The sequence below is a fragment of the Columba livia genome, chromosome 24 (assembly GCF_036013475.1).
Source record: "Columba livia isolate bColLiv1 breed racing homer chromosome 24, bColLiv1.pat.W.v2, whole genome shotgun sequence".
In the NCBI taxonomy this organism is placed as follows: domain Eukaryota; kingdom Metazoa; phylum Chordata; class Aves; order Columbiformes; family Columbidae; genus Columba; species Columba livia.
In genome coordinates, this window is record NC_088625.1 from 1,201,600 (window position 1) to 1,224,481 (window position 22,882).

General features: G+C 46.5%; 1 protein-coding gene across 18 annotated transcripts in view; it reads right to left on the bottom strand.

Annotated features, from left to right (window-relative positions):
• The window catches only part of NCAM1 (neural cell adhesion molecule 1), an 83,739-nt gene that overhangs the window by 7,783 nt on the left and 53,074 nt on the right, over positions 1-22,882 (bottom strand). For 7 of the 18 annotated variants that reach the window (XM_065040222.1, XM_065040223.1, XM_065040220.1 and 4 more), the window contains 6 exons: positions 22,657-22,753; positions 21,766-21,936; positions 20,780-20,911; positions 19,710-19,724; positions 8,430-8,554; positions 7,369-7,549 (listed from right to left, as the gene is read on the bottom strand). In XM_065040222.1, the coding sequence (XP_064896294.1) occupies positions 7,369-7,549; positions 8,430-8,554; positions 19,710-19,724; positions 20,780-20,911; positions 21,766-21,936; positions 22,657-22,753 (721 nt within the window). Of the gene's footprint in view, positions 1-2,709; positions 4,174-7,368; positions 7,550-8,429; positions 8,555-15,407; positions 15,411-15,812; positions 15,855-17,680; positions 17,717-19,709; positions 19,725-20,779; positions 20,912-21,765; positions 21,937-22,656; positions 22,754-22,882 lie in introns of those variants that run through there. The other 11 variants (XM_065040225.1, XM_065040221.1, XM_021285219.2 and 8 more) reach the window with 6 other exon arrangements.

The following is a 22,882-nucleotide window of genomic DNA, read 5'->3' on the forward strand; positions in this document are numbered from 1 at the left end:
CTGCAAAAACCGCAAACCCGTTAGGAACCAATTTCTTCCCTGTGCAGGAGTCGGTTTGCTGTGCTGTGATCAAAAGGTTCGGGCATTCCCATGGGATCCTGGGCCAGCTTGTTACCATTTCACTTGTGGCAACACCAAGGCACATGTATGAACAGGGATGCAAGGGGCTGGAAATGAAACAATACCGCTGTCTTCGGCATCAGCGTGACTAACGAGGGAAAGACGTTCAGAGGAGACACCGGGGAAGGTGACGATTCAGGGAAATCTCACAGTCGCGGTTGAAGAGTTAAAAAAATGACTTGGGAAAGTCAGTCAACGTAAGTTAAAAAAAGAAACGTGCGGGGATTAATGAGGTCATTGTATCCCTGTATAGAGCAGAATAGTACAACCAGTAAAGGCACTTTATTCAAGCAAAGATGCAACAAGATTCAAAATCCAGAAACAGAGGACGGATGAGCTTAGGCTAGGAATAACACAGGAAATTTTAACAGAAATCCCCAAATAAAAGTAAATGTCATATCTTTCTTCGCCAGATACAGTTGAATAGAAATCACCTTCACTGCTCCCAAAGATCCCATTTCTGCTATGATAGCTACAAAAAGCCCCCCCTGTTCTCTGTAACCACCCAACAGAGAGCCGCCGAACAGGTACAAGCCTTCCCTCCTGGTTCCTCCCTCCAGAACGGGTTCCTCCCTCCCTTCCCAGCCATTCTCCTCCCGGCTCCGCGCCGGGGGCTCCAGCGCCTGTGCCAGGAGAGCCCGCAGGAAGCGGAGCGTGGAGACGGGAGAACACGGGCAAACCCCAGAGGAACGCCCTTGCTTTTGTGTATTCTCAGATCCGATGTTTCAGATCATAAAACTGGGCCAAGGTCGTTACCTGATTTAGTAAGAAAGCCCTGCAATTTTCGGTAACTTTCCAATCTCTTAGACTAGCTCTCATCTTATAAATTCTAATTCATCACACGAATTGATATTCTAAATCTTTCAGAGACCAGCAATAAGGAAGAATAATACAAGAATCCTTAAAGACCTCATGAACTTGGAGCCTGTTGGTGCTGCGTTTCTTTCTTCTTTATATATTTTGTAAAGGGATTCTGCTGTTGCTATAAAATGCAGGAAGCATGTAGCATATTATTCAGTTTCACAGGCTGGCATATTTGATTAGATTAAATTGATCTACGAATATTTTCAGAACTATTCACTCCATCCTGTAGCTAAATTTATGTCGTATTTAAACAAACTAATATTTAGACATTTAATATCCCTAATGAGTTTGCTGGGGCCTAAAAAATGCAGTGTATAAATAAGGAGGTCGAGCATCAGCTGCTGATGCTCGGTGTATGAGAGTACACGTATATCCCCAGCGAGAGCTGACGTGGGAAATAGACGGTGAACGCCTCTGGCCTGATCCAGAGCACATTCAACCTGACGAGAAGCTTTCTTACAACTCCCTTTTGCTGTTACCAGGGCTACGAGGAATCATACTTCCATTGGTGTAATGAGGAAACTCTCTTCAGAAGTAAACCAGACTGTGAAGAGCGGGAGGGCTCCACAAACTGCTGTTTATCTAGCAGAAACTAGGAGGGATGAACAACTGCAACTGATCCTGGTGGAGCAGAACATTATCAGACACAGCCCTCCTCTAAAATGAAGGCAAAGTAACGCTTTGACAAACATCTTTGAAAATATGTAGACACTTAACAACAGATGCTGCAGGGAGTGGAGCATCTCCCATGTGAGGAAAGGCTGAGGGAGCTGGGGCTCTGGAGCTGGACAAGAGGAGACTGAGGGGGGACTCATTCCTGGGGATCAAGATGGAAAGGGGGAGTGTCAGGAGGATGGAGCCAGGCTCTTCTGGTGACAACCAGTGACAGGACAAGGGGCAATGGGTGCAAACAGGAACACAGGAGGTTCCGCTTAAATGGGAGAAGAAACTTGTTGGGGGTGAGGGTGGCAGAGCCTGGCCCAGGCTGCCCAGGGGGTTGTGGAGTCTCCTTCTGTGCAGACATTCCAACCCGCCTGGACACCTTCCTGTGTAACCTCATCTGGGTGTTCCTGCTCCATGGGGGGATTGCACTGGATGAGCTTTCCAGGGCCCTTCAACCCCTCACATTCTGGGATTCTGTGGGGCGGAGTGGCTGGAATCCCACGGGCCGTGGGAGATCCTACCAGGCTCCGCAGCTCATCACACACACGGAAACACCTTTTCCAAGGGTTGGGGTTCCAGCCTGCCTGTACGTGTGACTGTTCCTGGGGAACACGTGCTGGCAAAGCTGCATGTGTGCGCTGGAAACCGCTCCAGGAATAGCAAGGACGGCCTGCAGAGGTGCTGCTCTCTCTCCACACAACACTAGGTAAGGTTACGGTTATTAAAAAGATCTTACCCAAACTCTATGAGTGTGAGATATACCTGAACCTCAGCTCGTAAACTCTGTCTGTGGATAAGGGGAAACCCACAACATGAACTGATAGCAGATCTACGGCTCAACTTAATAAACAGGTCACACAAGTTTTTAGTACTCTTTAGTACTCTTTTAGTACTCAAAGAGTACTTTTAGTACTATTTTTAAGTACTCTTTTTGTACTCATTTTAGTACTGTTTAGTACTCTTGCTGTACTGCAGTAAGACTAAGGTGTAAGCTCAAGAGATCTAACAAATTCTTTATACTCTAAAACAGTGGAGGTGAGGGGTTTTTAAAAGAAATCCAGATGCTTTTGCGTGCAACACCTGCACAAAGTTTTCATTTATAATTTCGACAGAAAAGCAGCTCACAAGTCATAATGAACAAGGTCTGGATAAACAGAGCAGATTTATGTGCAGAGCACAAAATGCATAGTTAGACAAGATAGACGGCAGAGTTTCGTGGTTGCCCCATCAGAGTTTTGTTAGGAAGGTTAATCCCATTGCAGACAACTGCTCCTATTTGAGACGCTCTGAACAGACCGTTCAACCACTCCGGCAGCAGTTTCATCCTTGGCAACATCAGCCCCACAGAGAAAGAGACACAGGGGGAGAGCAACACCTGTTTTTAGTGTCAGAGCCCAATGGATTTGCCATCACAGACAATTCACGAGGGGCACAGGTTTTTAGGTTTGGTTTTTGTTTTTTAAGGAAGAACAAGAGAAAAGGAAGGAAGTCAACTAAAATTTGTTCAAGGAAATGCAATACACAGATCTCGGTAACAAAGGTGGATTATGTTGCATCAATTTCCACCCTGGATTAATCCTGTCTGGTAGTGTCACATGCACAGTTAACCGTGAATATTGTTAATGGTCAGTAATAATAATAATGATACTTTAGCTGGTCAGGGAACTTGATAAAAGCTAATATTCTCTGTTAAAATGGCAAGAAAAGGGATCTCTCAATGAAATTGATAATACAGTAGCAGAAAACCAGAAAATGTTAGACAAGCATCCATTGCAAATGTTCATGCCCATGGGCTCTATTATGCCCCAGATCCACCACGGGTCATGAGATACTTGACCGCACACAAGGGGCCAATGAAGTCGCAGGGATTCGACCCCGTAAATAAGAAATAAGGAAATCTCTTCAGCGTCATTCCCACAGATGTTCGCACTCAGACCGCCACATCGGGGAAACCTCCTCGCGGCCACAGATTGGCAATCACACGCATAAGCCCACAGAGACATTCGAGCCACCAGTGGGATTATCTCGGACAAATCTTCTTTCTCTTTTTACAGTCTGTGGGTTTAGATTTGTGGACGGGGCTTTAGAAACCTTTTGCACAATACAGTGGTGATCAGCACCAGATGTGCAGAGGAACCAGTGAAAAGCAGCAAAAGGCTTTGAGCGTTGCACACCTTCCGCTGATGAAAAGCTGCACGCAAATAACGGCAAAAAGATTTCTTTACATCCATTAAAACGGGCAAATTCATGACAAGTAACAAAAAAATGTTAAAGAGAAAAAACTTGGCTTAAACCCTTTTTCCTTGTTACAAAATAGCGACTCTTTCAAATTAAAGAATTCTTGTTTTCTCTCTGAACTGATCCTCTGTAGCAAAGGTATCGCTCCACACCTCGGTGGGACCCGGGCCTCTCACTAGCAAATATTGCTTTATTTTATTTCGAGTTTCTAACAGAGTAAAAGCAGAGTCACTGCAGAGAGAAGCAATGAGACAAAGGAGGACGACGTTGATGGGCTTCCCAGGGTCGCTGCAGGCGCCAGACAATGGTTCCCAGGAGGGAAAAGATGGTTGTTTAAAAACAAATTTGGTGCATGTGGCAAGCGTGGATGTTTCCCGTGAGATCCAAGGTGACATGTATGACGACAGACAGGGAAAGGAGTACGGGGAGGAGGGGGGGGAAGGACGAGGAAGAAAAAGAAAGAAAGAGAGAAAAATAGATAAAAAAATTAGGTCATAAATATAGAAAACATAAGAATCAAAGGTTTATTTGATTTCGTAAATTAAAATGGCTAAAGGTTAAAGAAGAGCATTAGCACATTCACGCCGACAAAAGGGCCGGTTCAGAAGCTCAGCAACGTCCAAAGCCACGGAGCGGGGTCCAAGTCAGGGTTTAGGGGGTTCGCAAGCAAATGGGATTAAAAATGATGGAACAGAAAGCTCAGCAAGAAGCACGAGAGAACGGTTATCTGGTATTTGAAAGGACAACACTTTTGTGCAGCAGACAATCTACCCGCCTGTCCAAGTCCTCCCCCAAAGCCTCTTGTACCAAGGACCTGGATAACAGAAGCAGGTGACTAAAACACCAAAGAAACAAGAAGGTCTCAAGAATACAGGACTGACTCTTCCATGCAGCCTTCCGGCTGCTTGTAAGCTACTCTAATGCAATTATTATTACTGAAAATAACACCCTTATCTTTCCAACCACTTTAAGGACACTGTACAAGGGATGGTAACAAAGGACTCTCCATAATAAATAGACTTTTTCTGCAGGCAATTCCTAGCTATTACTGTCAAGCAGAGCAATGCCACGTTAGAGGCACTGACTCTGACTCCTCCTGTGTAGCTCATTTTGAAATCAAAATGTAAAAGCTAAATGCCATGAAAACAACAAGAGATGCTAAAGTACATACACAGAGCCTCCTCCCTACCGCGCTTCAGCATACTTGCCCCCATTTCACTGGAGGCCTCGGGTCTGCATGTTGCCTGCGCTTGGGAAATATTTTCCCCAACATAATTGGTTTGGGGATCAGCTGAGGGAACCAAAGCGCCTGGAAACACCTCGGGAGGTCTAATAGAAACCAAAGTCCCCCACAAAAGGGGAAAGATCTGGAGAAACAGGGTCCCAACTGCAGCACAGCCAGCAGCGGTTTCACTGCCCGGGGCAGCAGAGCGCACCGAGAACCAACCGCGTCCTCTGCTGGGTCGATCCTGCCGCAAACCTCCAGAACGAGCGCGTTCCCACGGGCTCCTGACATTGCCAAGCGCACATTCGAGTGGCAGCCCCCAATACTGATTCCTCCTATGCCTCACGGCAGACTGAGGAATAATTTTGGTGAAGCCAAAGTTACACCTGTGATAACAAGCTGGGCACCTTTTTTCTTTTTAATGTCCATTTTCAGAGGGTCCCCGCCCATGTTACTGTTGGATTTCATGGGTTCGGTGGCACCCGGGCTCCTTGCTGCTCCCATTGCCATGGAGTACAGTACGAACACTGTATTCCAAAGGCGACAGCATTCTCCAGATTTGCTAATACACCTGTGCAAAGACACTCCAGCTGTCCCAAGTTGCTTGTTGTCCCATCGGACACGTAACAAAAGCTAAAAGGGAATATCAGCACAGGAAGGCAACGACGGTTGCACACGAAGGAGTGCGAAGGAACTTGCAAGTGTCCCTGAGCAGACGTGTCACAGTGCAGAGGGAACCAGCGCCTGCTGTTTCCAGCCTACAGCATTTGACTCTTCAGTCTGAACTGAAATACGGCATTCTGCCAAATTACCCTCACTCTGTCCTGCCACAGCAGTCACGGTTGTCCTTCAAATACGTGAGGGTAGTAAGTATTAGAGCTGTTGAAAATGAGAATCAGAGAGTAAGTTGCTTAATGAGTTACTGGGGCCCTTCCACCCAAAACTACAGCCCTGTTCAAACACGCATCCCAATCTCTGTTTTGTCACATTTCCCTCCTCGCTACCCTCATCTTCCCCCTACCATACACGTTTTTCAATCCCAGCCATCTAGGTCACTCATTTTTATGCTCAACGCCATTATCTGGCTTAATCAAATGGAGTTTCAGCGTGCAAACCGCACGGGGTCCCGGGTGTTTCCTCCGCACGGAGAGGAGCGGGCGCGGGGGCTGGACCCCCAGTGCAAGAGCCGCACTGAGGAAAACCCCCAGTCGTTCTGAGGAACAACACGAGGCTAAGCCAGCAATCCAGAACGCAGAACGGAACCAAACCGCTCCCTTCAACACGGACCGCCAGCACCAACCTTGCCATGAACGTGCTCAACGCTGCCTGTGCGGTGAGGGCTTAGACTGACTGACCCATCAGCTCTAAAGCTCATCCATCTGCCTTTAACCAACCAGAGCTTCAGTTTACAAGTCCAGCAATTTCATCCCTGAGGTTTTGTTTGGTTTGGACTGTTATTTTAATATATGTGCAGAAAAGCAATACTACTGTCCTTTCAACACCTTCCAGCAATCTGCTAAATCCCTACCTTGCTTTTATAGCATTTGTACTTCCATCTTGCTTGTTAAGCACGCTAACAAGTACAGCCTGGCTGAAACGAGAGTTTCCAGCAGCATTCTCATGCTATTTATTTACTTTTCCCTAATGCTCTACACGACATTAAAACAGTGCTGTTTTACAAATACTGTTTTAAAAATACTGTACTCCATCTTATTTAATAAAAAAACCTTCAGAGAAAGATTTAACCCCCTCTCTTTCCAACCACCAGCAAACTCCTTATGCCTTTATTTCCCCAAAGGCCGAGCTGGATGGGCAAACGAGCAGTGAGCAAGCCCAAAGCGGATTGGGAATGGAGATCTGCATTGTGAAAAGCATCGTCCCGGAGATCTGACAGGTCTCTTTTGCTTTAGTTTAAAACGGGAATCCTACTCTCCGTTTCAGAAAGCATTTTCTATCTGCAGCTTTTCTCATCTAGCAATCCTGTTATCCTCATTCAAAAAGCCGACATTCCTCATAAACAGCCAGACGAGGCTTCTCGTGTAGCGTTCCCACCAGTGTTCTGCTAATGCGGTACATACTGTAACACGGACTACAGTACAGGTATGTACACGGCAAAAACTAAGCTTTGGATGGGTAACCAATTGTGATAATGGCTTTAAGCAAGCAAGTTGTCAGGGTTACTCAGGCACATTAAAGGATGCAGCACTGTTGCATTAATTGTAAGCAGAAAACAATGCTAAAGCTTGTGACTGCTGTACCTGGGATGGCTGTAGGCTGAGCAGACGTGCGGAACGCGTAGTGAGCCGGTTTGGATTTCCCTTGCTGGTTTTCAGCTATCACGTAAACCTCATACTCCGCGTTCCAGTCCAGGGACTTGAGCATGACGTGGTCGCTGCCGGAGGGAATCCTGATCTCTGGCTTCCACTCTGAGGAATGCTTCTGCAGGGCAGCGGGGACGCAAACACAGAGCACAACGTCAGCGGCCGGCTTTGGGAACACGGCAACGGCCAAGCACCGAATGGGAACCGGGGAGCGCCCTACACGAGCACATGCTCCTCAGCTGATCGAGGGACGGAGGGGACAAGAGACACTGAACAGAATCTTCCTACTCAGAATCTTCCTCTCATCTTTGCCACCATTTTTTCTCCCGATTTTCCTATCACGTGAACTACCACCTAACACAAAACAGGGCCACGTTCAGCTTACAACGATACTAACTGCTGATCACAGAGATGTTCCTTCCCAAGACTAGGGCTAGATGATTTGCTTGGAGAATCATGTATTTGGCAGTCCTGGCTAATCTACCATAAGAGATGAATAAGTTAGGCCCAAAGGGGAACTGCTTCCAATAGCATTTGTCACTTTATCCCTGTCTACACTGACTGCATTGAATATCAATAATCTGCAGAATAATTAGGTACCGAAGGTACTCAATCAAATACAGCAGTTTCAATGACCACGGGACAGTTATGATTAGATACATGTCTGAAGGTGGACAATGCTCTACACTATGAACCTGTGGTCCCCAGCTGTTTGTATTGTTGCTGGCAATCCCACCTCAGAAGTTTTTGAAATGAAATAATACTAAACGCGTGTAATTACCACATGCTCACAGTTCTACAGAAGACAGCATGGAGAAATAATCTTTTACAGTCAAATGAAGGGAAAGAAAACGAGACATAGATTTTGTATGTGGCTTCTGTGCATGTCACGTCTCATACCCTATACCCTTCCACCAATCTACTTAGCATATATTCCCATACTGGCCCGCCTACGAGAGGCCAGCTACAAACCAGGCTTGAGCGTCAGTCATACTTACAGCTTTGTATTTGATCAGATAGTGTCTAATTGGGGAGCCGCCATCATCCTGCTTGATAACATTCACTTTAATGGAGTTTCCATCTTCTCCCATCTGACCTTCCAGCTTGGGCGCGCTGGGTTCCCCTGAAACAATGGGGGATTTATGTTTAAAATTAGGGAATGTACTAATGAAAATCAGAAAAATACTTCATTACAGCCATTTGCCGGGATATCGGCCTCACTGTGACCCAGACACGGAGGGCAGAGTGTCTCTAGGATACAAATCTTCCCCAGTTTGCATCCCTGACATCAGCAGAAAACCGAACTCTCATTTGCACGATGATTTACCACCACACCCTCTCACATCTACAGCTGAGGTTTTGGTTTTCTGGCCAATTCCTCCAAACTCTGCACACACAACCTGCAGAGGATGGTTCCCCAATCCCAACTCAGGAACTTCCTTCCTGCACCTTTCCTACGACACCTCTCCTAATAAAAGCCAAACCCTCAGGTTGTCCGATTACATATTTACATCTCCCCGCCCGTTCATAAACGCCGCAGCACATTGCTCAAGAGCCGTGCTTTCCCCTCCCGCTCTCATTTGACCCCAGGGATCGATTGGTTCTGAAGAGCTCGGACAGCCTGTGAATTTACTATGCAAGAGGCATTAGTACCTACCTACTTGGTTTTGTGCAAAAAGAAACCAACCAAATAACCCCTTGTCCCCAACAACATCAGTGTCAAATTAGCAGAAGAACTTATATGATAAAGGAGCACCGGCCTCCCATTTCAAAAGTGACTAGAGCACAAGAGAGCTCAGATCACGACACCTTTGTCAGTGCCTGGACACTCGCTTTGCTCTGTTTTACATACAGGCGAGAAAGGCTTATGCTCCTCTATGCCAATGCCCATCCGAGGCTGGAGCCATTGTTTCCACAGCCCTGAAGTGTCCCAAGAGTTTAAATGCTAATCAAAGTCAGTAAGACTTGACAAAATTCATCATAAACCTCGGCGAAGCTTACTAGGTCATTTTACAGCACTTACTGACTTCTTCAGTATCAGCTCTGTGATGTTAAGATGTGACGCTTAAGCCAAGCTTTCTGGGCTTTGGACACTTGAGCTGCTGTTCTCTGGAAGCTGTTCTGCCTGATTTCTTCATGGGTAATTTGAGCAAAGCCAACACTGCCATTATTTGTAAGTTAAAACTTAGAGATCAGCTGCAGTTGGCAATTCCAGCAGACCCCATAGATTAATTGCACTCTGCTGGTTGGTCTCGTTACAGGGTCCTAATTCCTACAGATATTTTATATAACAATTACAGTGGGGCAAAAAAACCCTACACCTCTGTTGACCCACAGTTCTGTGTATCATATGCACTTGGGAAGTATTTCTATTTATTTATCTAAATGGTGAACAGCTCATGTAGAGCCGACTGCAGGAAATTTACATACAGAGGATACGACAGACAATGCGAAACGCAGGGTGAATCTAAATACACTCCCAAACGTTCGCACAGGTTTGTAAGGCCCAACGCACTTTGCTGTTCTGCTAGAGCACCTCTGGCTTTCTGGAGCATGCTCAGAGATGCACCAAAGTGTGGGAAATACAATTAAAACATGAGCCAATTCGAGTATATCCCAAAGAGACCAATACCAAACCCTGAAATGGCGACATTTATGGCTTAAGAGCCTGAATGTAACCAGATAAGAACAAAGCCAGGACACTGAAATAACTTCTGTGACTTTCCAAAAGCTCGGGCTGCTGCCTAGAATAGGACGTTTAAAGAGACCCAGTTCTGTGGCATTGTACTAAAACGGAAAGGAAATAACAAGCCAGTAGTGGCATTAAGATCAACTTTGAAAGATAACATCAGTCATGGGAATTTACAGGAGCTGCTTTCAGCCCCAAAAACACTCTCAATTCTAGATCTGTTCTGTCTGGATTTGTATCCACAGCCACTAACAGAGCACTTGCATTTCCGACTGGCCAGAGAAAGGTTAATTTGCCAATATCTTTCAAAGTTAATCTTCAGAAGTAATTTGAAGCCGTTTCCCACCCCCTTTCTCCTGCAAAGAATGAGAAAACTGCAACACCTAGGCTGAAACAGTAATTCAAGATTAATTCGATTGTCTTGCAGCTAACACATGCTCTAACGCACCAACCGTTCCAAGGAGGTCATTTCAACCCATGGATACACAGAGCTCTTGAATGTGAGATACATACATTTGTATTTCACACCATAGTCACTTCTCTTAAACATGTAAAGAGGGAAATAATAGCTTTAACCATGCTGTATTTTCCAAACCCTTGCCTCTGCCGGTACCCCGTTACAAGACTGCCACGGCACAAGCCGCACACTCCAGAGCTGTTTTCCACCTTGCGGCAGGTTCCGCAGTGACAGTACATTGAGAACACAAAGGTGCAGCAGCGCAAGCCCTGCTGGGGAATACTTTAGTTTTCCCTCCATAAATACATGGCATTGAATTTATCTTAGGCAGGCAGATGTAATCCAGATACAGGGCTGTAAAAATAAAACCGGGTTAGTGTGTAGTTTCAAACAAAGGAAGAAGTTGTTTAGCGGGTAAAGTTTAGTCCAGCAGGATCAGCATCTCTCTAATGAGTCAAAGTGTCAGTAGCTGAAGAGAAAAGGTGGTTGTCAGGAGGTTAGAGAAGAAGCTCATGCTCACAGAACATGCATCCGCCCTACAGGATGGGGCTGAAAAGCAAGAGTGCATTACCAAGGTGTGCAACATGCCTGGGGATCTCCCATTCACACGGAGGCATTGCAGAAATCTGCCCATTCCACCCATACAATGTGCAGTCCCTAAAGAATGCGGAGCCATTTGCACCAATAAGCACAAAAATGTTTCCTGGTATCCCCTCATCTTTGTTTAATTTATATTCAAGTGCTTCCTTGATCTAATAGCAGTCTGATGCAGTTGGATTTCAGAAGTTAACTGGTTTTAGCTATCCGGTTTCCAGTGTGTACCACAAGCACCGGACTGGATGCAGCTGTAGCGAGAACCTGAGGTGGTGTGAACTAGCACAGATTTTCCCAGGTCGCAGAGCACTGGACGGGTGCTGGACCCCAAAGGTGCAGATAACACAGACCATTATCATGTCGTCTCTGCTCCCATCAAATGTGTTCCGTCTGCCAGCTCTGAAAAGCAGCTCAAATTGCTACCAGACAACTGCGGCACTTCAGACTATGAGTTAAATCCATGCACAGCTGGCACCGAAGAAAGGTCCTGCATCCTTGCTCTGCTTACAGAACACAACTGCAATCCCTGGTAATTTCTGTAACACACCAAAGAAGTAGCTGATTTCTGCAATTTTTGAACATCATGTAAATAGGACTAGATTGTGACCTACAGCGTGGAAAGTCTACACAAGTGGTAAACACACACGGGTGAGAAAGAACAGGTAGGGGGTCTGCAGAATGCACACAAGAGAAGCAAACATCAACGATCAGAATAAGGAACGAAACCAGAAGAACATGCAAAAACGAGACAACCAGGTCTCCAGTCCTCCTGGATTTCGACCAGAGAGGGGAGAGACCAGGGGAACAGGGGCTGCCTCCATGCACGTAGTCCTGTGGGAAGTTACTGGTGTTAGTTCTGTTTTCCTGGCAAACCCCAGCCTAAGTCCCTTCCTGGTGGTGGCCCAAGACAATCGGTCATTTCGGAACTCACAGACTGAGAAGAGCCAATTGCTTCCTGGTTTTCTAAATCACTCGTTTCACTGGGGAAGCAGAAAAGCAGGAGTTTCCCTCCCTCCACCCCCTTAGATTAAGCACAGAGTGTTAAGTGAAGCTCTAACATTGCAGAAGTTGTTTTGACTGCCACACACTCTACTTGCAGACCAATTTCACCTCCATAAACTGCAGGGGTCAGTCATTTGCTTCTTGATTTCATGGAGATCAGCAGCTACTGTAACTGCTGCCGGTAAACGAGTTCTGATTAAACCCCTCGCCGGGCTCCGAGATGCCGTGCGGGAGCAATAAGGTGCTCTAGCAGGACAGGTTTGGTAGTACAAATTGTGTGAAGTCTAGCTCCCATCACGTACTCTCTGTGTGCCTATATACACTACTTTATAGAAGCATAGTTCCTGCTCTAGCTGTGTTTAAGGTTTACTCATGATAGAAACACTTCTTTCTTAAATCATAATGGGACATGCTTACCAAGGGCTGAACTTCAGAAACAAGTCATTTCAGATCCTTCTGATAGGCTACTAAATACGTATACTGTGTATGTGTGTGTGTGTGTGTATATATATATATATATATATATAAATGTAGAGGGTCGAAACGTTGCTCACGCAACGGGAGATCCAGGGTTCACATTATCTGAGCACCTTACCCACAATCTCCCACCAACTAGCTGTCTGTAGTTGGCACACTGGTACCCCAAAAGGCCACAGGATGTTTGCCGTTGGTGTTAATGCCAGAGTTATAGAACCTCACTACAATGCGGACTGTTGGACTCCGATACTGCAAGAAGCAAATGACTGAGCCGCAGGATTCCTGTTGGGTTTTTTTGGTCTCTTTGTTGTTCTCTGTAGTTGGGTTGGTTGGTTGGTTGTTCTCCCCTCCAAGTTCATTCAAGCTCAGCGTGGGAGACTGAGGTTGAGTTCTCCACGTGCAGACAGTGGTGAGCACCTTCTAAAGGCTTGTAGGAGGATGTTGGAGTGAGGGAACGTGGAGGTCCCTGGTCACTGACCGGAGGGGAATCCTCACCCCAAATCTAGGCACCCCATCAGAACAAAGTATTTTACCTTCTGTTCACCAGCGTGGACGACATCATCAGCACCATGCAAGCCACATGACAAAGTCACATGATACGCACGCACATGATTGGTTGAAAGGAAAGTGGAGGAGGTCACATGGAAAATACAAAAAAATTAAAAAACTGATGTAAACAATGGGCAAGGGAAAAAAAAAATCAACAACAGAATTACAGACTAAATAAAATAGAAACAAATTAAATTAGCCAGTATATACCAGAAACACTGGGGAGACAGTAAAATTGCCTGGAAATAAGAATATTAAACCACAGAAAGCGCTGAGTTATGACCCTGTGAGTGCCACGCACAGCCACAACGCTGCTTATTAATACCCGGCCAGAGAAGGAACAAGAGTTATTGCAGAGTGTGCGCCAGGACTCGGGCGGCCGAAGGGATCCACGAGACCGCTGGAAAGGAAAGGGAATACACTGTTATTCACAAACAGCCCAGGAAATAGAGGTGAAACGGTCAAAGTCACAGTCCACACAGCTCGAGGAAGGCAAACCCCGGCATTTCACACCGACGCGTTCTCCCTTCCGCGGAAACAAATGTCTCCTAAATACCACCAACGAGAGTAGCTGGAAAAGAGAAAAGCACCTATTTTTCGTACACGTTTCCAAGGACAAAGCTTTGGATGATAGAGCTGCAACCAGAGCTTGGTCAGACTGATGGAGATCGCTCGGGGCGCACAAGCTCCGTCCCACGCTTGCGGATTCAAGGAATGGCGTGAGCCACGTACAATGAATTGCACTGACGATTCACGCGTGCAAGGGCTTTCTCTGCCAACGAGGAGAGGATGAAGTGCTCTGCACTGGACATGAATGACAAGGATGGCATGAGGAGGACAACGGCTGCTGAAGGAGGTGAAACAGTGTGCCGACCGCACGACTCTTCGTTGCTGCCACTAACACTGAACTTTTCACGTGTGCAACCTAACAAGATTAAGTCAAAGAGACACGTTTCTAGATGTCTTATGCAACTATAGACATCTCCCATACGTTACTGATCGCAAAGTCAAAAACCCACTTAAGTCAGTGAAGAAACTCGGCAGCTTCGTTAGGATCCAACTGGTCCACTCTCCATTTTCCTGAATTTGTGATGCTACACAGCAGTTCTCAATTTCTAATTGCTCTTGGCTTCATTCATGTAAGCAGCGAGGTGAGGTCAGGGTGAGACACAGGATCATTCGGCAGCATCATCACTAATTAAATGATGCAGTTATAAGAGCATCTGCCTTGTGCCAACGCCCTTTTCTGCTGTTGAATGTAGCATATTCACATGCTGCGGAACAACTCAGCATACAAAACATGTGTCCGTTTGCATAAATTGACTGTGTACACAAATGACAACGATGCAGCAACAAGACGGATCTGCTGCTGCTCAGTGTAAGAGCCGGAATTCAAACGTAGGTACCTGTAAAGAAATTCGGCCTCACCGCCCAACAATAAACACCCCCCGCCTTCCTGGAACACACACGTCCCCAACCAAGCAAGAAAAACGTGTACTGTACTGTCCTCTCCATCCCAAACGGCAAAATAACCACATACTTCATGCTTTTGGTGTTTTCCACTTAGAAGTGATGAACCATTTCTCACTCATTACAGGTAAACACACAGGTAGTTATCTTAAAGAACATATTCACACAAACACATCCTTTGTATTATTGCCAATCAAAAGAAAAGCGCTTGGCTTTGTAGAAATGATTAGTTGGTCAAAACACACATATGCACCATGTAAACCTATATCTTCCTTAAGTGTTTTTCTTCGTCTTCCAGGACTGTGGTGCCAATATTTGCTCACCTTTCCTACACTGGCATGTGATCGGCTATAAATCTCCTACAAGTAGGGATTAAAATCACACACTTGATACATCTGCTCAGTATCAGGATGGTGTGTCACCGAACTCCTAACAGCCGGTCTAAACCACACATTGCAAAGTTGTTCTTTAACATACAAATCAAGTTTTAGCTATTTGTCCTGGGACTGCTCAGATCCAGCACAGCAGCACCTCTTTACCTGACCCAGCCTCCCTAGGAACGGGTATCTAACCAACAAGGTAGTGAGCGAGAACTGAGGGAATCCGGATCCATTCCCATTTTCTTGTGAAGTCTGAGACCCATCCCAATGCAGGCAGGACACGAGTGGTGAGATGGGGCGATGCTCCCTCTTCCCACAGTCCTCTGTCCTGTAAGATTTTCTGCCTCCTCGTTTGCACCTTCTTTCAACATTCAGCATCCATGGTTGTAATATCAATCAAAGATTATTTAGTCCATGTCCCTTTTGCGAGGGCAGGCTTCAGCGCTAAAATCACTAATGGAAATCGTGAAAGGAAACATTCCTTTTGGAAATTATAAGGTTTTTTTCTCCCCCTCTATGTTTCTTTCAAATCTTCTATTTCCACTTTTTACCACATGCTTGGTAGGATGACAGGAAGAGGAGGAAGAGTGGTACCATGCTGGGTTCTGATAACAGCTACATGCTCACACAACACATTAATGCCAAACTGTTGGTTAACAGACATCAAAATAACGCAGTATAGTGCTTTAATTCCCTCGATAGAAGGGCTACAGCACAACAAACAGCACTCTGGAGCAAAGGGGAGCAGTTGCCTTCTACTCACTTGGCGGCTCTGAGCTTTCAGATGCAGCAAGAGGCTGAGTTGCTATGGAAACATGAAGGGTAGATAGGACATGTAAAGGTGAAGCATACCACATAAATAAGTTATAAGAGGCAGAGGTGATGGAAAGGAAAGAGGGGAAGTCTAACGAGGAGGGAGCTGTTTCCCAGCCCCCTCCCTGGGGGAGCTGTGCTACCGGGGCAGCCCCACCCAGGGGCAGGGAGCCAGCCTGCACCGTGTGGCTCCTGCGGCAAGTTACGGCTCCAAGGGTCCCCTGCTGATGCCTTTTCATTCTGAAAAGCTGAGAAGCTCTGAATCTAATTTCAGAGACAGCTACAGCATTTTTCCCTTCTTTCGGCTCAAACAGCAGCCTAGGTTCACATATTGCTGGCCCATTAAGTACTGGAGTTTCTGGGAGGCCCCCTACAGCAGCACCTGCTTGCTGGCTCTTGCCCAACTGTAGAAGACAAAGGAGCAGGGACTAATGAGAACTTGCCACCTTGACTGACTCTTCTTTCTCAGCTCTGCGCACTAGGGCCAGGGTACAGGCGGACAGGAGGAAAACAGATCTAACAGCCCAAGGGAGTGAGCACCCTTGAGAAACAAGGCAGCTTTGGGAGAAGCTGACAGGGAAGAGCCCGGGGACTCTGCGAAGCACTCCCGTCCCTAGAGCAAAGCAGACTGTAGAGGCACTCAACATGAGGATTACTGTGACAGAAGGACAGAGAAGAAGGACATCAAACTATCAGAGTGTGTCCAGAGGAGGGCAACCAGGATGGTGGAAGGTATGAGTCAAGACTTATGAGGAGTGGCTGAGGTCACTTGGCTCGTTTGGCTTGGAGAAGAGGAAGCCGAGGGGGCACTTCATGACAGTGTACACCTTCCTCAAGGCGGGGAGGTGCCCATCTCCTCTCTCTGCTGACCAGCGACAGGACAGGAAGAAACAGAATGAGACTGTCCCAGGGGAAGTTCAGACTGAACATCAGGAAAACGTTCTTTACTGAGAGGGGGGTCAGTCGCTGGAACAGGCTCCCCAGGGATGTGGTCACAGCATCAAGCCTGCTGGAGGTCATTGAGCGTCTAGATGACACCCTTAGCCATATGATTTAGTTTTACGCAGTCCTGCAAGGACAGGGAGTTGGATGCAATGATCCTTATGTGTCTTTTTCAACTCGAGACATTCTATGATTCTATGAATTCTTTTCCTCCTATGGTGGTATCAGTGCGGCTGGTGTCGGGGTGGAACAGGACAGACCCTCATGTGGTTTGCAGCCTAAACCTGATTATGCAGATTTAAAAAAAATTATGAAGTAGAATATAAAGAAATTAGTTTTCTTATACAGCTCCAGAAGGCGTCTTAGTAACAGGAAGCACAAGCCATTCCCTGCTGATCACACAAGTATTTTCCACTCTATTTAGCTGAGAAACTAAACTCTTTATTTGCTGTGCTAAGTTGATTTCATGAAATTCAGCTCCATACCACAAGAGCTGAGCACATCCCACAACACGTCTGCAAGAATGGAACACAAACGGGTCAGAAATCTCAACGGCAAAGGCCAGTGACAACCACCAGCTTTCACACGGGCAAGGTTCCGCTCCACATCTCCTGATCTCTGAGCCTGGCACACCTGGCAGTGCCTGTGGCTCCTCTCTGTCCTGGAAATCAAACTTATGCTTATCTGTAGCTCCTCTATGTGAAGACTGAGTTTTCACTCAGGGGGAAAAGAAAATATATATATCTTTATATATATATATAGAAAGTGAGAGAGAAAAGAAGAAAACACCCAAGGATGTTAGGCAGACTGCACCACACTGAGTGAGGAGATGCATGCAGAGCAAAATGGAACAACAGCATCTTCTACCATACTCACTCTCTGCTATACGGGAGGTGGGGGCAGCAGTACTTGCTAAAGAAAGAGAAAGGAAGGTGAGGAGGAGAGGTAAATCCCATTAAACACTGCCAAAAGACAGAAAACTAAAACGAAATTGCTAAGATTTTGTCAGATCAATCCTCTCTGGACACAGAGCGCAAGCAAAGTAAGTGCACCTTGCCAGACCTGCATTTCGGATCCTCCGAGTCCTTGCTTTAAGCCAGCTTGCTCACGACACGGGATCGCTGGGCACACGCCGCTTCTCTCCAGCATTCCCGGAGCTGAAAGCAGCGCCGTTTCGGAGCAGCAGATGCCGGCAGCGTGTGCGTGGCAGCGAACCACAGACTACGCGACCCGTGTTTCGATGAAGGCCGTTGCTAACTACCCTACTGCCAGCTTAGGACCTGGTGGAACTTGGGGATTAGTTTAGATTTGTTTTGTTGGTTAGGGGTTTTTTACATGAAGATATTTTGACACCCGAACCAAACACACGATGCACACACAGATTGTCGTGGTTTAACACACGTTTGAGTCCCATCTGCACAACAGCAAGAAACAGCTGCAGAAAACTCTACTATGAGCGTGACTGTTCTTCCTCTATGTGGCTTTGAATGCTCTTCAAAGCCACGAACCTGTTCCCAAGTGATGAACAGGAGGGCTGGCAGACAGAGGTGTCTCTGTGGCTGAGGAGCAAAGCTTGTAACGTTCTTTTTCCTCTCTTCTTCACTGGATCTTTTCCCTTTTCCTGCGGTACTGATCTGCACACAGACCGAACACCTAAGCTCTTATCTCGTGTGCTTAGCAGTATGTCCAATTCAGAAGGGCCTACCAAATCGTTAGCCTGATAGCTACGATACTAACCATGACTAAATTCACGTAAAGGATATATGACTTCTAGGGAAATTAATAGGCTCCAAACAATTTTAGGCAACAGACCACACATATGCTCTGGAAAAACGTCCCCCAGCTGACTCTTGTAACTACTGCAGTTTGCAACGCTGTCTATCCATCTGTCCATTCCTTCGTCCATCTTGACTACCAATCCGTTCATCCCACCAAGTCTAAGCTTTCGTATAAAACAATCTTTACGGAAAAACAGCACAAGCATGATTCAAATCCTCTAATTATGGTAAAACCCAAAATATTTCCTTTTGGTACTTTGGCTTCAAAAATACCAAGGAATGCAACAGCAGCTTCCTAAAGCTTGGCCGTGCAATCTGGGAACAGATACAGTCCCCACGAGGACATGTACTCCAATAAACACAGTGATGCTCACTTAGATAAAGAGATTCCTTTTAGCTGCCACTGATTAACTCCCATTTGAAATGCACAAAGCAATGGAACACACAATGTTCCACTGAACCCAACTGACAAACGCACCCATTGGATTCTCTAACTAACTTTCCTTTGGGAATGAGGAAACATGCATTTTTTATTTAGTATCAGGTTTGTTTATTTGAGTATCCAATCTACGCAAGTTCTGCAATACTGTGCAAAGACCACTCACAGTAAAAGTGTTAGTAAGAAGAGGCAAGAAATGTCATTTTTTTCTTGAAGTCTTAGCTTTGCGAAAATATTTAAAAATTGTGAAGATATTAAAAATTCTGAGGCTTTTCATTGGCTCTTAATTGGTCTGAACTGGGTCTGCATTTCTATTCCTGAATTATCCACATTTTGCTAAAATTCGAGATTTTTTTATGGATTCATAAACACAAAGCCTTACACTACTGCATTCTGTAATCAACGAGCTATGATTATTAGACAATCACTACATGACATATTTGAATTGCATGCTCTACAACAAGGAAAAAACATGTTAGGCTCTAATTCTGTTCTAAGAAGTGCAGTATCACCCATCGTAGGATGACTATTCTAGTGTCAGTCTTGTTAGGAGATGGACAGCACCAGTTACTTCATTTTTAAAGACCCTGAGAGGAAAAAGGAACTAGATGGAAAGCTAATGTTATGTGTGTTAGAGGAACACGCTAGGAACACAAAAAGAGTGAGAGAAACGCAGAGAGGCACTTACGTGAGTGAGGGATGCCTGCGGGTTTCCCATGGATGGACACAGACAAAAAGAAACGACAGAGATAGGAAAAAAAAATGTAGAAGAGGTGAGGAGATAGAGAACATGGAGCTGGACAATCAAAGTACCACCAGCCGTCTCAAATCCAGCCCTATGGAGCGGGGCGGGTAACAGGAGTTATCCCAACAGACAGGACGTCAATTGCGAGGGTTGGCCTGGGATTTCCCACCAGCAAGGAGCGTGTGCTGCCCCGTACGGCTCAGGAACGGGGTGAGGAGGAGGCTGGCGCGCACCAGGACCACGCGCGGCTCCCAGCGCCTCAGGACATGCACACGGGCCAGGAGCGCTGCCCGCCCCGGGTCAAGAGAAGGTCCTGCAGAGCTGCTTCAGAAGAGCTGGGGAACAGGGACATCAGGATGGGTGCGATGCGGGGAAGGAGAACACGCTGTACATCTAAATGCAAAGGGAATGGGAAAGAATAACCCCAGGGATTGGGAGCAGTTGAATACAGATCCTAATACCTGGATGAGGCTGTGTACCAGGTCCTCCTCTGCCCTGCCTGCCTTTGTCATATCTCCCCTACCCACTCTACACCTTTGCTTCTCCTTTTCTCCTTTCTGTCTTGAATAACCCCCTGGTTTTTAATCCTTTTCTCTTTTGTTTCTCATTGAAACAGGAGGGAAAGGGTTACGCCATAGCAGAGCATCCCGCCATAGGAGTGGACGATTACCCAAGTACAGCGGGAATCGCCTTATGTGCTACATGGGCAGCTTAAAGCAGTGATTTGCAGAATTTCGTATTAAAACTCCATTGCATAGCCCCTTCTCTTTGACAAGACCAAGTTTACACTAGAAACCCAAGGCACAAACTAGTGCAAATAAAATAGTTCTTCCGCCTCCTACCTTCAAAGAAGATTTTTAGTCAGTAAGGAAATTCACTACAATCAAAAACCACAAGAACAACAAAAGGTGCAGCGAGGTCTGCAAGAGAAGGAGGTTTAATCCATGCGTGGCAGAGATTCCCTGGAAAGATGCAAGGAAAGAGAAGCAGAGGAATGGCTCAATTTTACTTACGAACTGGTTGTGTCTTGAAGTCGGATGGCACGCTGATCTCCCCCACGCCCTTGCCGTTGACCGCAGACAGCCTCACAGAGTAGGTTGTTTCAGGTTTCAGGCCAGTGATGGTGATCATGCCCTCCACGTTTGCTGTCGTGGAAACAACGGGGGAAAAGCAAAAAAAGGCTCAGGTTTTAAGTCAATAATAAACGCCACATTGGTATTATCTACTTTTGCCACCCCCACGCAATAGCCCTCCTCTTCCAGCCTTGCATGAACAGTGCAGACACAGACAAAGGTCAGAACTGCCACCGCTGTGTCAAACAGCCAATTAAAGGTGTGTGGCCACAGCATCTCTTGAGGGGATGCAGCGGACCAGCGGGGACCTGAAAGAACAACTTCAGTTCCAGCCAGGATTGGCAGTGCAAGATTCAGCTCCGAAATACAACTCTCCTCTTCACAGTCCTCCCGAATTCAAATTCCTTTGGTTTACTGGACTTAAAGATCCATTTTAAGCAGTGTGCATTCCTATAGATTGCTGTAACGGGACAGGGTGTAATGGGTGTTGGACTTGCTTCTGGAATAGGAGGGTTTATGTTCCAGGGGAGCTGATGGGTAACAAAAGCCCTTTTGGGAAGTGCACAGTCACTGCCCAGTCAGCAGGTGAAACCTCATTCAATACCAGCCACAGGGTTCTTCACCTTGTTCAGCCAGGATGGTGCGAACAAGGAGGGGACACAGAGATGAACACAGTGCTACAACACACACTCTGTAAGCAGAGAAGCTGTACGTGTGTGTCAGCCTATCAGCACAGCTGGGGTCACATTTGCAACCGAAAATCCAAGGTGTCACCTCAAAGCAAATGTTTAAAAACTTGTCCAAGGCCTTAATATAGGAGCTAAAATTGCAAAGCTCTGGAAGCCTCCACTCTGGCTTTTGCCTACAGGAAAGAACATGATCTGAGTTGCAAGCAGGCGAGATAACCTCTTGTTTTATCATCCTACCTTCTTTTGCATCATACAGCCTTGAATGCCATTCTCCTTCGCCCAGTGCCCTCCACTCTGCTTTGTACTTGAGTATGGGCACCCCACCGGTAGCTTCGGGCTCATCGAACTCCACCTGGGCAGTACTGGAGTAGGGCTCCACTCTGTCAATGGAAGGAGAGGACGGAGTATCTGGGGGAGGAAGGGAAAACAACCAGTGACACAGAAAGCAGCAGGAAACAAGGATCCCAGAAAACAGAAAACTGGGAATATTAAAGACACCCGTGTCATGGCTTCACAGAGGAGAAAAGGCTCCGCTCTGGAGGGGAAGGCTGTTAAGAGGGCTTTTACAAATGCTAATTAGACAGTACAGAGACTAAAGACCTAGAGTACCTTCTTCAAAAGACCTCAACCAGAACTGAGTAGCAAGAGCACCCCAGATGCTATTCTGTCCCCACAGTCTCTTCCACAGGACATTCCAGTACACAGGTTGACCAGTTCTGGATCTGTCCCCATGGCGGCCCAGAGAGGACACCGGAGGCCCGTCCAGCCCGTCACGCAGTCGGGCACCACGCCTCTTGGGCTGGTACACAGCGCTCTGAGGTTTCTATCTTGCACCACCTGCACTGTTAGGGATATTTTGCTGATGTGCATGCGTATGCAGATGTGCAACCACTGTCAGAAATCGAAGATCACAGCTCTGTCAAAGCGTACTGGAAGCGCAGAAAAGAACGAGACCATTCTGAAATGGGGAAACATATCCTGAGGACGTCCAAATGCAAAAATCTTTGCAGAGCCTCTTGGGAAGCAGAAGCTGGCTCTCCTGTTACCCCGCCAATGCAATGGTCGTTCCGTCGCCTCAGCTCAAGGGCTGAATACCTATTTCCTTACCTCCCCGCCCGGGACGCTCACCTGCCTGCACAAGAATGAACTCGGAGGACTCCTGGCCAATGCGGTTCACAGCAGTGCAGTTATAGTTCCCAAAGTCATTTTCGGAGTCTGGTGTCACCTGTGGAAGGAATGAAGGCTCATTTTCGGGTCAGAAAACTCTTTTCACTCTGTGAATGCAATAGAAGCCGCAATAGAAGTCCGCGTGCTAACACTGAGGGCTGTCCACAGAGGGAAGAACTGCAGCGGG